Source organism: Pan paniscus, chromosome 1 (assembly GCF_029289425.2).
Source record: "Pan paniscus chromosome 1, NHGRI_mPanPan1-v2.0_pri, whole genome shotgun sequence".
Lineage (NCBI taxonomy): Eukaryota > Metazoa > Chordata > Mammalia > Primates > Hominidae > Pan > Pan paniscus.
In genome coordinates this window covers 63,745,794-63,759,029 of record NC_073249.2, presented here as the reverse complement: position 1 = coordinate 63,759,029, position 13,236 = coordinate 63,745,794, and the positions used below count along the sequence as shown (strand labels likewise).

At 34.7% G+C, this 13,236-nt stretch overlaps 1 protein-coding gene across 4 annotated transcripts in view; it reads left to right on the top strand.

Annotated features, from left to right (window-relative positions):
* HMCN1 (hemicentin 1) overlaps nt 1-13,236 on the top strand; it is a 462,896-nt gene that overhangs the window by 233,585 nt on the left and 216,075 nt on the right. For all 4 annotated transcript variants that reach the window (XM_003815598.5, XM_063598296.1, XM_063598297.1 and 1 more), the window contains 3 exons: nt 991-1,118; nt 3,345-3,458; nt 7,932-8,090. In XM_003815598.5, coding sequence (XP_003815646.4) covers nt 991-1,118; nt 3,345-3,458; nt 7,932-8,090 — 401 coding nt within the window. The remainder of the gene's footprint in view (nt 1-990; nt 1,119-3,344; nt 3,459-7,931; nt 8,091-13,236) is intronic.

Sequence of the window (13,236 nt, the reverse complement as noted above, 5' to 3'; positions counted from 1 at the left end):
TTACATTTTCTAAACAGGCTATGAATGTCAAAAATAATATAAATGATGACTTTATAAAGTTTGAGGTTATTGAGTCTTGAATTCAATAGCTGGGACCAAGTGCTTCCCAGTACTTTGAGCTGTAAATGTAGCACCAATCAGTTAATTTAACTTTAGTAATTGAAACGAGGGTAATAAATTTTCTGTGAGGTAAAATATCATAGAGTTTCAACAAATCTATTAAAGACATTGTCCTGGATTTAACAGAAGAGAGAGGTCGAGAACAGACCAGTAGCTCTAATTAAAATGTGTTCAGACATTCTTTGTCATTACTTCCATTTTTGCCAAACTACAGTGGGAAGTATTTTATTTCACTGGGTGCTTTTTAAAAGCATTGAATCCACTCATGCTCCTACAGTATAATAAACACGTGGAATATAAACAACAAAGTATCCAGCCATGGGGCTTCCATTACTCTGGGTTTGGCAGTGAAGAAGTCATAGGTATGATCCAGCCAGTTGAGCCAGATTCTATTCCTAGACTCCTTACAGACTCACTGTGTGACATGAGACATTACATCTCTAAGGTTTTCATTGTGAAGAACCGTTTACTATAGCAATTCACCACATGGAGCAAGATTGCCTGGGTGCAAATTCCAGTTCTTCCATTTACTAACTCTGGCTTTGGGTGAGTTATGTAACCTCTTTGCTCACCTGTAAAACAGAGATATTAATAGTATTTAACTCACTAGGGTGTTAGGAAAATTTTTAGATTAAAATAAATGTAAAGTTTCTAGAGCAGCAGCTGGTATGTAGTCAATATTGGATACATGATATTATTATTATTATTGCATTTCTGCTTATAAAATAATGATGGTAACCATTTCTGCAATCAACACCAAAAATGTAACTCTACAACGTTTGAAAATATTTTAAAGGAAAGCACTATATTATCTTGATATTACTATTGTGGCATTTTCAATTTTATATTCTTTTTGTTTTTTATTCATAGGTATAGGATGACCTCAGATGGTACCTTATTTATCAAAAATGCAGCTCCCAAAGATGCAGGGATCTATGGTTGCCTAGCAAGTAATTCAGCTGGAACAGATAAACAGAATTCTACTCTCAGATACATTGGTAAGTATAATCACTTTAAAAGGCAATTAAAATAGGATGAATATCACATCAAGCAATGCAAAAGTACTTTTTTGAAATATTAATATTAGTAATGCATACATGGTATTATACTTTATTATTCATTTCACACACTGATTGAAGCAAATATTGTAACCAATTTAAGTTAAAAGTTCATAGAGTGAAAAGCTTCATTAGTCAACAGAAATCAAGGAAGCTTCCAGGTTATGGAATCATTTCATATTGTCCACAAAGTTCTATCTTTCCACTGTTCATCTGTTCTCTGCAATATTTTACTTTTAAATTAATAAATTCTATTTCCTTTCTAGCTTAACTTCCATTTTATAATTTCTACTTATATTAAAAACTGTATATAATATAATTTTTACTTTTTATCTTCAATTTCCCCCTCCAAACTTAAACATTTATTGGAAGCGTACTTCATGAAAATTATTCTACAGAATATTTCTATTTAATTTTGTCTTTCTTAGTCAAATAAAGGATAAAGGTATCATATACTCAGATCCAGGTTATAAATTGTGAATAATCAATGGCTGGCAGTCCACCCTTTCATTCATTCTTATTCAGTCTCATTCACAGTAAGATAATGAAACTGTCAGTAGAGAAGAAAGGATTCAAAAGAGATAATAAAGATAGAGAATTGTACTTGAAGGTATAGGTGAGGGAGAGAACCAAAATGTCACAAGTATTGAATTGAGAGCCTGGAAAGAAGTGGTCTCATTTATAGAAATAAATAAGGCACATGATGAACACCTTTAGAGGGAAAGTGGGCTCAGATTTGGAGATAATTGAATTAAAAATGTTCACAGAATACCACAGTGTAGAGGGAAAAACAGTTGGGAACGCGAAATAAGTGACTGAAACCAAATTCTACTTCCATTGTGAAAACAAATTTTGGTTCATTCACATAGAAGCCGTAACATTAAACACATTTATTTTAACTTATTAAGCACCTCTAGAGATGCAGCATGCACAATGCTGTGCTGGAGACTGTGGAGTGTAACATTTTAAACACGTGTGTCATGTAGCCTTTACTTTTCAAGAATTTACATAATGGGGGTGGATATATATGGAAATATAACAAGGCAGACAGACAAGTACTACAGTGGGAGGTTGGCAGAGGGGAAGACTAATTCAGACGGAGGAATTAGCAGAGATTTCTCAAAGGAGACAGGATTTAGGCTCAGTCTGGAGGAATGAGTGGGATTTGAAAGGTTGTGGCAAAGGGCATTTTACAAAGAGGAAATAGCTTTAGGAAAGGCAAAGAAGACAGGAGAGTAAAAGTCTGTTGTGTTTTGGGCTATCAGTGAAGCTCTGTACCTTGTGATAAGTGAGGAACTGTAACAGGGTAAGGTTAAAAAAAAAGCTATGCACCCATTTATAATTTTTGAAAGATTCTATGGAATTTTGAAAGCAGTAGGAATCACTGAAGGTATTCTAGCAGAGAAATTACATGATCTGTGAGAAGTTAACTTAGCTTTGTTTAAAAATACCTCAGCTGAAGCTAGGAAGTCCTAAAATATCTCGTTAAGAGAAAATGTTTAAGTAAACTGAACCGTTGGGCAAGCAAGTGAAGCAAACGGAGTGAAGAACAGAAATTTAGAGAATGTCTATATTTAGCATCACAGGGAAAAGAAGGGTCAAAACCAGGAGACTCTACTTTTTGTAAATGCAAATTTTAGGCTTGGACTGCAAATATCTTCCTGTAGTTAGACATGAATATCATTAAAATGACGTAGAAAATGTTAACAAATTCATCTACGGTTGTATCATCCTCAAGTCTTAATTTAGCTGTCAGTCTTACCATTATCCCTCTTTTGACTATATTTTTCTTAGAATTATTCCTCTCTCTGTTCTTTTAGTATTGTTTCTCTAAGATGTATTCTGATTTCTAAGATGTTTCTTTCCTTGTATAACTCTTTTTCATAAAGAACTTTCAATTAGTTTCCTAAATTTTTTGGAGTTTATGATAATTATTTTTTGTTTTAGTCATTATTTTTTTCCTGATATCATTTCTTTGACCTTGATAAATGATTTTTTTATCACATACACCTATGTGCATGTGCATTACAAGAGTTTCTTTCGGTTTATAAATATTGAAATGGCCACAAGCACATAAATTTTTAAATTGGTTCATTTAGTAAACATAAACAAAATCCATCTTGTCTTGTGCTAAATGTTGACTCTTTGCGTTTTTGCTTTTTTCAGAAGCCCCTAAGTTGATGGTAGTTCAGAGTGAGCTCTTGGTTGCCCTTGGGGATATAACCGTTATGGAATGCAAAACCTCTGGTATTCCTCCACCTCAAGTTAAATGGTTCAAAGGTACATTTCTTCAGTATGTTTGTGTCTGGTTCACTTAGTTTTGTTTTGTTTTTTTTTTTTAAATGATTTGTTAAAACTTTGTTTTGGTGTGTGACTTAGCAGCCCCATAAAATGTGTTTATGATCTCACTGGAGACAATAGTTCAAAATTCTCAACTCTGAATTTCAGGATTTGACATCTGGTATGGATTACAGGACTGTAAAAATCAAAGCAGGAAAAGTTCGCCTTTGCTAATCCAGCTGAACATTCTCTTTGTTAGTTTAGGATTGTTTCCTGAAGAAAATTGTCCAAGAATACTCAGTTAACGTTTAAAATAGCTCCACTGATTTTAGTTCACTTTTCTTAGAGATGATGGCTCTCACTATTAAAAAGTTTTCTAGATTCACAAGGATACTTTCTATAAAGTGTTCAAATAAAGATACACATTGAAGCTTACAGATAGTTGAAAGACAAATTATTTATTGATAGGTCAGCTACATCATACATGGTAAATGCTTGTCTCAACTATAGAAATTATCTTTCTATATTTGTGTCATAAAGATTCCACCTCTGTGATTCCATAATAAAATAACAGTTATATGCCACTTGTCCTTGGTGAGATACACTTGGATTCTGGTTCCCGCTCAGATGCTGACAGTAGATATCTGTGTAAAAAGCCCTGCTTCTGCTTCTGTTTCAGTTCTTCCAGTTACGGGAAAAAGAAAAAACATCCTGCAAACACCCTAACTGGGAGGTTGCTAGGATTATTGAGATGCTGTTTGCAAAATACTTTTAAATCTTCAGATGAAAAGTGTTAAATAGTACAAAGCACTATTGTTATGATTCTGTTTGTTAAATCACAAACATTTCCATAGCAACAGGTTGATGTCATAATCACAAAATTAGGAATTCACCTCAAGTTCAAACTCTTAGGGAACATGAGGTGAAAAAGAAAGGCTTTATGTAGAAAATAAATAGTTTTAAATAATATAAATCAAAAGCAAGGTGGAAACTAGGAAGTAATGCCATTTTCCTGGTTGTCCATACTGAAAGATTTTTAGTCTGCATGTTTTCTCTGATAAGAAAGCATTTCTGAGTTTGCTCCTTAATCAGGTTTATGTTGGTTAACATAAACTAATTTTACTTTCTTAAAATACTTAAATTTTTGAATTGCCAAAGAAATCAGTACCAATTTCAAATTTACATCATAATTAAATATATCAAGAAAATATGTTATAGACAGTATTTCTTTATTTTAAATGTCATTCAATAGTTTATCAAGAAAATATGTTATAGACAGTATTTCTTTATTTTAAATGTCATTCAATAGTTTATCATGAAAATAAAAATGCAAAAAAGTAATGGAAATGCCAACTTCTATATATGTGTATATAGCAGAGTCTCACAAACAGTCTTTTATTCCCCCAAACTGGGACTGTGCTCCTTAATCAATTAGTCTTCATGCCCATCTTAAACCCAGAAATAGCTTGGAAACTAAAAGAGGAAATAGGGAACTAGGTACCCACTACATGAGAGATTCTAGAATTTACTCTCTGTTTCTTATCTCAACTATAGATATTACCACTCAGTGGGTTCAATAATCTATCATTTTGCTGTCCAAGTTATGAACCAACAGAGATAGAATATGGGCATTTGATACATTGTAAGATGTGTTCCCTGGGTTCATCAATAATAGGCAGAGCTGCCCTGACCTCCAGGATCAGGTCAACTAACATACCCTCCCAAGTTACAGGCAGACAATTTATGCATAAACAGAGTAGAGTTAGGACCACCAAGAGCAAATCTAGGGGACAAACTCCTGTGAATGCAAACTGGCCTCAAAATGGAGGGGGTTAGGAGCAGGTGGGCTTTCCAGTCCCACCTCTGCTGAGGACAAAACACCAGGAAGGCTGGGAAAATGCTACCTTATGGAAACCATAGGGGTGAGGAGGAAGAGTTCCTGCCTTCACCATAAGAATATCTTTTTCCTCATACCTTCCTTGAGGTGATTCTGATTGAATAAAGTAGGTGTTTGAAAGAAAAAAATGAACAAACTGTATTCCATTCAGACCATCAGAGAAAAGGAATTCCATAAGCACAAATGCTCTCTTAAATTTTAGATCTTTTATTTTTAGAAATGAGCAATACAAAATGGGTTCAAAGGAGAATCAAAACACTATTGAAATCTTATAAAAAGAATATGTATGGTAAAATATTAAAGAAATTAGATTTATTCATTTAGATCTGTTGTTCCTAAAATGTGGTTTGGAGACTCTAGGGGTTCCCACAATTCTTTCAGGGGATTCATGAGATCAAAATTATTTTCATAATAATACTAAGATGTTGCCTTTTTCATTCAAAAGTGAATAATGGAGTTTCTGGAGGCTATGTGATGTGTGATGTCCAATAGAGTCAGTGGAGAAGCAAATATGAGCATTCAGCTGTCTTGTATTACACTACATTAGAGATTATAGAGATTTGCAAAAATGTGAAACACTGCCACTCTTCTCACTAAATTTCTCATGTTTTGAAAATACAATTTTAAAAATATAATATGTTCATTATGCTAAAATGTCATGCATTTATTAAAAATAAGTGAATGCATGTTTTTAATTACTCAGTTTTATTTCTAAAATTATATATATATATATATATATAAAACAAATAAACGTAATCCACATAAAAATTCACCAGGGTCCCCATTAATTTTTAACAGTACAGTTAAGAAGTTTTTAAACAAACATTTTTGATAACTACTTATCAATTATTTGAAAAGATCTTATGCCAGAGATAATGATCTCTCTGTTAGTCTTTATATCCACAGAGGCCAGATTGAATTTAAACTGTAGCAAAAAGAGAACTCTCCTCAATGGTAATGACTGTAAACCCTAGGATATATTGTCAGTAAAGTTTATATATTTTACTATGTATAACATTCTTCTAGTCTTACCTAACATTAAAAGTAAATAGTCACTATTTTACTTCCATCTGAAAGGTTCTGTATTTATAGCTTCTCAATAATTTGATGAGTAACTTTTCAGTAGAAATCAAGAAAGGAGAATCTATCAAAATGTGATTAAAACAGAAACTTAATTGAACTAGTTTTTTCCAATTTATATTTTGTTTCATGACTGCTATTCTTTAAACATTTTTATTTTGATAGAAAGCTACTAGCAAAAAAGTCTTTATTTTATCCTGTTAATGTCCTCTGACATTTACAGAAGAAATATAAAGGGAAAGTGAATTCCAAAAATCTAAATGCATTTTAGTCCAAACATTTTAATACTTGATGAACAGTGAGGTCAGATTGCATCCTCCTGTGGTGTGAGGAAAGTTTATGTCAACATCATCTGCTTTTATTTATAAAAATTTCTCAGAGGCATATCGACACAGCTTTAGTTACTGCTCTCATTTTCACGTGGTATGTAGTAGCAAGTTTAAAAGCATGATTGAGGTTTTAAATATTGGAATGCTGAAAAATACTTCATTTTAGGCACTGACGGTTGCTGATGTAATTTTTTTCTCAAATTTAGAGCTCTTGTGACCTCCTTGCCTTTGAAAATTATATAAACAGAAAGAGAATTGTCCATTTGTTGCCCCGAGTCTGTTGGCTGTTGCTGTTTGCAGTCTCCTAGAGAATTTTAGTACTAGCTCCTGAGTTGTGTTTGCTTCTTAGAAGCTAAGACAGTTACTTCCATGGTCCTCATTCCAAGGTCAGATGGCTGGTGTATGACATTTTGGAGAATACCTTTTCAGGCTTGACATCTGGGAATGCTATGAAACTCTAAGAACAATGGCCCTCAAGATTCCTGGAAATTTAAAAAATCCTGACATGTTTGATGTCACCCTTTACAAAAACAAACAAAAAAGATGTGGACACTGAGCTGGCATTAAACATCCAGTACTATGTACAGTACTATGTACTTTTTTATGATAGTGGTCATCCTGATTAATTCTATTCTTTGGAAAGGAGATGCCCTGGAGGAGGAGGAGGGGAAGCATAAGGAAAAGCCTAACCTGAATCATAGCTTTGTTGAGACATCTTCTGCCTTCAAATAAAAGTCATTCTTGGGAAATTCGAGGCACTGGTCATTAGCAGAAATAAAATTCCTCTGGTCTCTCAAACATCTACTGAGTAACCAAATGCATCCTGCCACAAAGATGGTAGAAACTTCCTTTCAACCTTCATTTCCCCACTCCCTTGTTACCTAAGCTTTGGTTGTGACTGCCAGGCTTTCCCGGTTCCCCAAGGTAGCTTCAAAGAGCTCCTCCTTTTTTATTTAGTTACACATACAGATATAAATAGAAAATATTCATACACAGTTTATTACAGGTCTGGATTTTAGACTGTAGAAAGTGTCTATGTTGTGCCAAACACTTGTGTTTAAAAACTTTGCAATCAACTTTATTTGGAAGTTTTGAAATTAAACCAATAGCTGCATAAACAATTTTAATACTTTAGTGTTTAATGTTCTCCCCTTTGTTTTGACTTAGGAGATCTTGAGTTGAGGCCCTCAACATTCCTCATTATTGACCCTCTCTTGGGACTTTTGAAGATTCAAGAAACACAAGATCTGGATGCTGGCGATTATACCTGTGTAGCCATCAATGAGGCTGGAAGAGCAACTGGCAAGATAACTCTGGATGTTGGCTGTAAGCCTCCAGATCTTATAGGCCAATTTGTTTAGAAATTGATATGTTATTTTTCATGTTGAATAACCTTGAAATGGTTTGGGAGAATTATTCATCAGAATGGCAAAATTAGAGGGTGCATTTCAGATTAATAGAATAACAGTAGTTAGCATTTACTAGGTGCTTTCTTTCTTTCTTTTTTTTTTGATACGGAGTCTCACTCTGTCACCCAGGCTGGAGTGCAGTAGTGCTATCTCGGCTCACTGCAACCTCTGCACCCCATGTTCGTGCAATTCTCCTGCCTCAGCCTCCTGAGTAGCTGGGATTGCAGGCGCCTGCCACCATGCCCAGCTATTTTTTTGTATTTTTAGTAGAGGTGGGGTTTCACCATGTTGACCAGGCTGGTCTTGAACTCCTGACCTCGTGATTCCCACCCACCTCAGCCTCCCAAAGTGCTGGGATTACAGCCATGAGCCACCACACTGGGCCACTTTCTAGGTACCGTTCGCTGTGTCAAAAAATTTATATGGAAAGATCCTAAAATTATCTCCTTTTTATAGATAAGGAAACTGAGGCTTATAAAGGCTAAGCAACTTGATCAGAGTTACAGAGTTAGGGAGGTGCAGAACCTGGATATTTGAACTCAAGTTGCTGTTTCCCTACAAAGAGTCATCCATTCTGCCACCGAATTTCTAAGTATCAATATCTGGAGGCCAGAAATTATACTTTGGCCCAAGATCATAATTTGAAGATATTGATGACAGCAAAGGTATCAGATTGTGCTTTTACTTTAAAAAATTCAATAGCAATTACTCTTCAGTGTATGAAATAAAGTACTACAAAAAAATGTCAATCATAAAATGAAGATACAGTGTATGCAAGACAACCATATGTAGGTTACTCAAGAAGTTTGGTCCTCCCTTTTTTGTCTACCTCATGTCTCTTTTAAAAAATAAATCTCTTCACGTTGTAGTCAAACATAAAACAGAGTTCAGTTTGTATGAAATAGAACCTGGCGTTTAATTTTTAAGATAATTTAATATTTGTGTCACTTAGAACTTATAAAATATGACATTGCATTCAATTGTCCTCTATTTTCACTTGTATATGATGATATTCATGCCAGACTGTTTTTTTTAAAGCAAAAGTTAGAACTGTAAAGAAAATGCTTTTTATTTTTCTTAGAATATAGTAACACAAAACATTTTAGTTCTACTGTTTTAAGTCTTTAAATGAAAATTATGTCCTCCTAACTTGATATTTGTTTCATGTAAGCTAAATTTTTGCTTTCTGGGATCTTTTATGATCCCCTTGTCCCTGAATTGTCTGGTGAACACTCTGCATTCTTGGTGATTATGCCCTTGGGGGAGAATCAACAAAGCTGGAAATGACCACAAAGACCACTATAGAATCTGTCTAGGACACTGTAACACGTGTTTGAACCATGACTAAACTCTGTGGTTATTAAGAGAAATGCCTTGAAAATAAGATTGGAACCTCTGGGTGGAGGGTAGCTCTGAATCTACTAGCAAGCAAGATGTAAAACACAGTAATGCTTTTAGAAATATAAGGCCCAAATAGGGTCACTACATAGAGAATTCTTGTTTACAAGAAATATACTGAGTACAACATTGTAATCCTCAACATTTTCTAGTTCTCCTTCTACCTCCTTCCTGCGCAGATATTTTATGTTTACTCAACATTCTTTTAGACTTGTCTAGCTCTAGAGGAAGAGAGAAACAGTCTCAGTAATTTTTCCCAGCAAAAAGGTAATTGCACCCTCAGTCCCCTCAAAGTTTGTAGAAATCCTAAGAATCTTTTGCACATGCTTCTTTGCTTACTTGCTGCCTTCTTGATAATCCCTTTTAGCTACTGGAATTTCCAGATTCCTTCTTCCATCCAGTGATACACCATATAAGGGTTCACACTATCTGTGTTGGGGTGACTTACATTGGATTAGGAAACAACCTAACAAATGTTTCATATTTATGCTTTATTTCTTGAACAGAAGTGTATTTTATTTTATCTTCACTTATACTCAAGATCTTCATTCTCTGTGACCCCTTCTAAAACAATGGCTTTTCAACTTTTATTCTAGTAATTGTCCTGACAGAACCATCAACATAAGCCAGATTATTTGTTTATTGTAACCTTGACCATTGTTCACAATTGCCAAATAACTTAGTATTAAAGTCAGTACCATTCATGTTTCTGTTATGCATTAACTATTTCCATATTCACTGTTAGATCTTTCTCATTGTAGCTCACAATGTTAGGAGTTGCTTCATTTTTGAGGTTTGCTTGTCACTGATGCTACCGTGGCTACTTACCTAGTGCCTGGTATTCTCATTTGCCTTGTTTTGTGATACCAGTACATATATTCTTTGGCCTTGTGCTTGTTTTGTTGAATAACAAAGGTTGAACAGACCTTGTCTGTTCACATCACACTATTGTTACATATTCTAGCAGATGTAATATGTAAATGCTAAGAACCATGCAAATCACAGTTGTAGTGATAATTATAGTTATCACTATTAGGTTTAAAGGTAAACACACATCAAATCAAAACTTTCCCCAGAACTTATGTAGTGGTTAAGTAAATGGTGGACTCTGACAGAGAATGGGTTTTCTGCCTAAACTTTCCTCATCTATAAAATAATGATCTAAGTGGTACCTACCTCACTGGTTGGTTGTAAAGATAAAACGAGACATCATCATAACGTACACCCAGCATATCAGCTGTTACTGTTGTTCCTCTAAAGCTGTTTAATGAAACATATATCATGTAAATGAATATTAACTTCACAAATTAAGTGGTCATTTTGATTCTTTGAACCTTGAAAAATCATATGGAAATGCCTATATAATAGCAGCTTAGTATTTAAGATTAAGCATTGGGATTTTAATGTGAAAGTCACCATTTCAGCTTAACTTTTTAAAGAAAGGGCTTGAGACAAGTTAAGTACTAAGCTTAGTAGTGCATAAAATTGTTCATTTGAGTTCCAAAACTATTGGGCATAAATTTAAGTAGCTTATGACTTAGGAAGAAAAGCATGCTTTTATCCATATCGTTTAGCTATTTGAGCTTTCAGATTGTTTTTGTGGGCATATTACTTCATATCAACAATACTAGATCAAAAAATTATGAAAAGGCTATTTAATACGATTTTGAGTTCTAGCTTCTTGTAGTGAGTGCCCTTTTTCCTATTACTTATTATCATGGCTTTAAATTATGGACATTTCAGGTCAACAGGGAAAGTTACCAATGATTTTTATCCTTTGTAAAAAGGGATAGTGGACTATGAAGTCATTTGGAAGGAAAGAGGACTGGCTACATCAAACAAAAAGTTGGCTTGGCAGTGATTTTATTTGTAGCATTCCATACCACACAGGGTTTGAGTCTTAGACTGTGGTTTCATGCTTTGCGGTTTGGTGGAACCAAAACAATGTGTCCAGTCATTTTAGGAAAGAAAATCTCTGACTAAAATAATGCAAGAGTCACCACATGGAGTATATATATATTTAATTTTCCCTAAGGGAACTAGAATAATTTTATGGAATAATTTTTGCAGCAAGATGGTCAATCTGTTTGTGATTTTTATATTTGCAGAATAATGTGTGTACACAGCCATATCTATATGTAAGTTACAGCAAAGTTATACTGTGGCATTAACCCTGTGCAGATCTCAAGATGCTTGCAAACAAATACTTAGGATCTCAGAGGATCAAACATCATCCTAACAGACTCTGTGAAGAAGCCAAAATTGAAATTAACCATAGATACATTAAACTAACCACAGAAATTAACCATAGACTTATTAAACTCCAGTTGAGATTTAATAAGTTAACTCTATAATATGTTTAATGAGAGTTTATATCTCAGTGATTATTATATACTAAATGATTAATAAGATCATCTCTTTTAACAACATGAGATAGGAAATGTTATTATGCCTTTTTTGTTCATGGGGATATTTTAACTGGAGGAGGTAAAATAATTTTCTCAAGCTTAGAGTTGCCATTTGAAGCCACTTAGTGTGCTCTTCACCTCTCTAAGCAAACAGCCTCCTCTGTAGAAGCACTATGCACCGTACTACACTCACTGCTGTTCTTCTTCCCCATAGTTTCATTAATGTATTTACCATCTACTCACTGTAATTCACTTGGAGTTCATGTTGGCTACATTCAGGAGTAGGAAGTATTTAAAAAGCTTCTTGGCTGTATTAGGAGTTGCTTCATTTTTGAGGTTTGCTTGTCATTGATGCTGCCTTGGCTGCTTACCTAGTGCCTGGTATTCTCATTTGCCTTGTTTTGTGATACCAGTACATATATTCTTTGACCTTGTGCTTGTTTTGTGCATAATGCTGTTCTCAAAGCTGCTTTACAATGGATGACTTCTCCTGTCTTAATTGAGTTGTGTTGGTACAGATTGAGGTTTGTTTATCCTTTTTAATTCCAGTTTGTTCTTGGATTTCTTAGTTCTGAAAATTGAAATCTGCCTTCATTTTCACTGATGCCTGTGTTGTAATGTGTCAGTAAACTGGGTATTCTTCCAAGCAGTTGGTTGATTCCAGGCTTCTGCATATCTTTGTGCTGTTCTGGAATTTGTTTTCTGTCCATCACCGCATTTACCTGCCCATACTCTGAGCCTAACATATCCAGAAACTTTTAAACTTAACTTCCATTTTTCAGAACAGCCATCTGCTTTAGAATAAATGATTTCCATTTATCCAGAGAAAAGTAACTAGGTCTTAGAGACTTCGTGTATTCGTCCGTTCTCACATTGCTATAAAGAAATTCCAAAGACTGGGTAATTTGTGAAGAAAAGAGATTTAATTGGCTCACCGTTCTGCAGGCTCTACAGAAAGCATGGCTAGGGAGGACTCAGGAAACTTATAATCATGGCAGAAGGCAAAAGGGAAGCAGGCACATCTTACATGGCCAGAGCAGAAGGAAGAGAGCAAAGGGGGAGGTGCTACACACTTTTAAATCACCAGATCTCGTGAGAATTCACTCACTATCCCGAGAACAGCAAGGGGGCAATCTGCCCCTATGATCCAATCACCTCCCACCAGGCCCCTCCTCCAAAATTGGGGATTACGATTCAACATGAGATTTGGGCAGGGACACAGATCCAAAACGTATCACTTAGAATAAGCAAGCTATG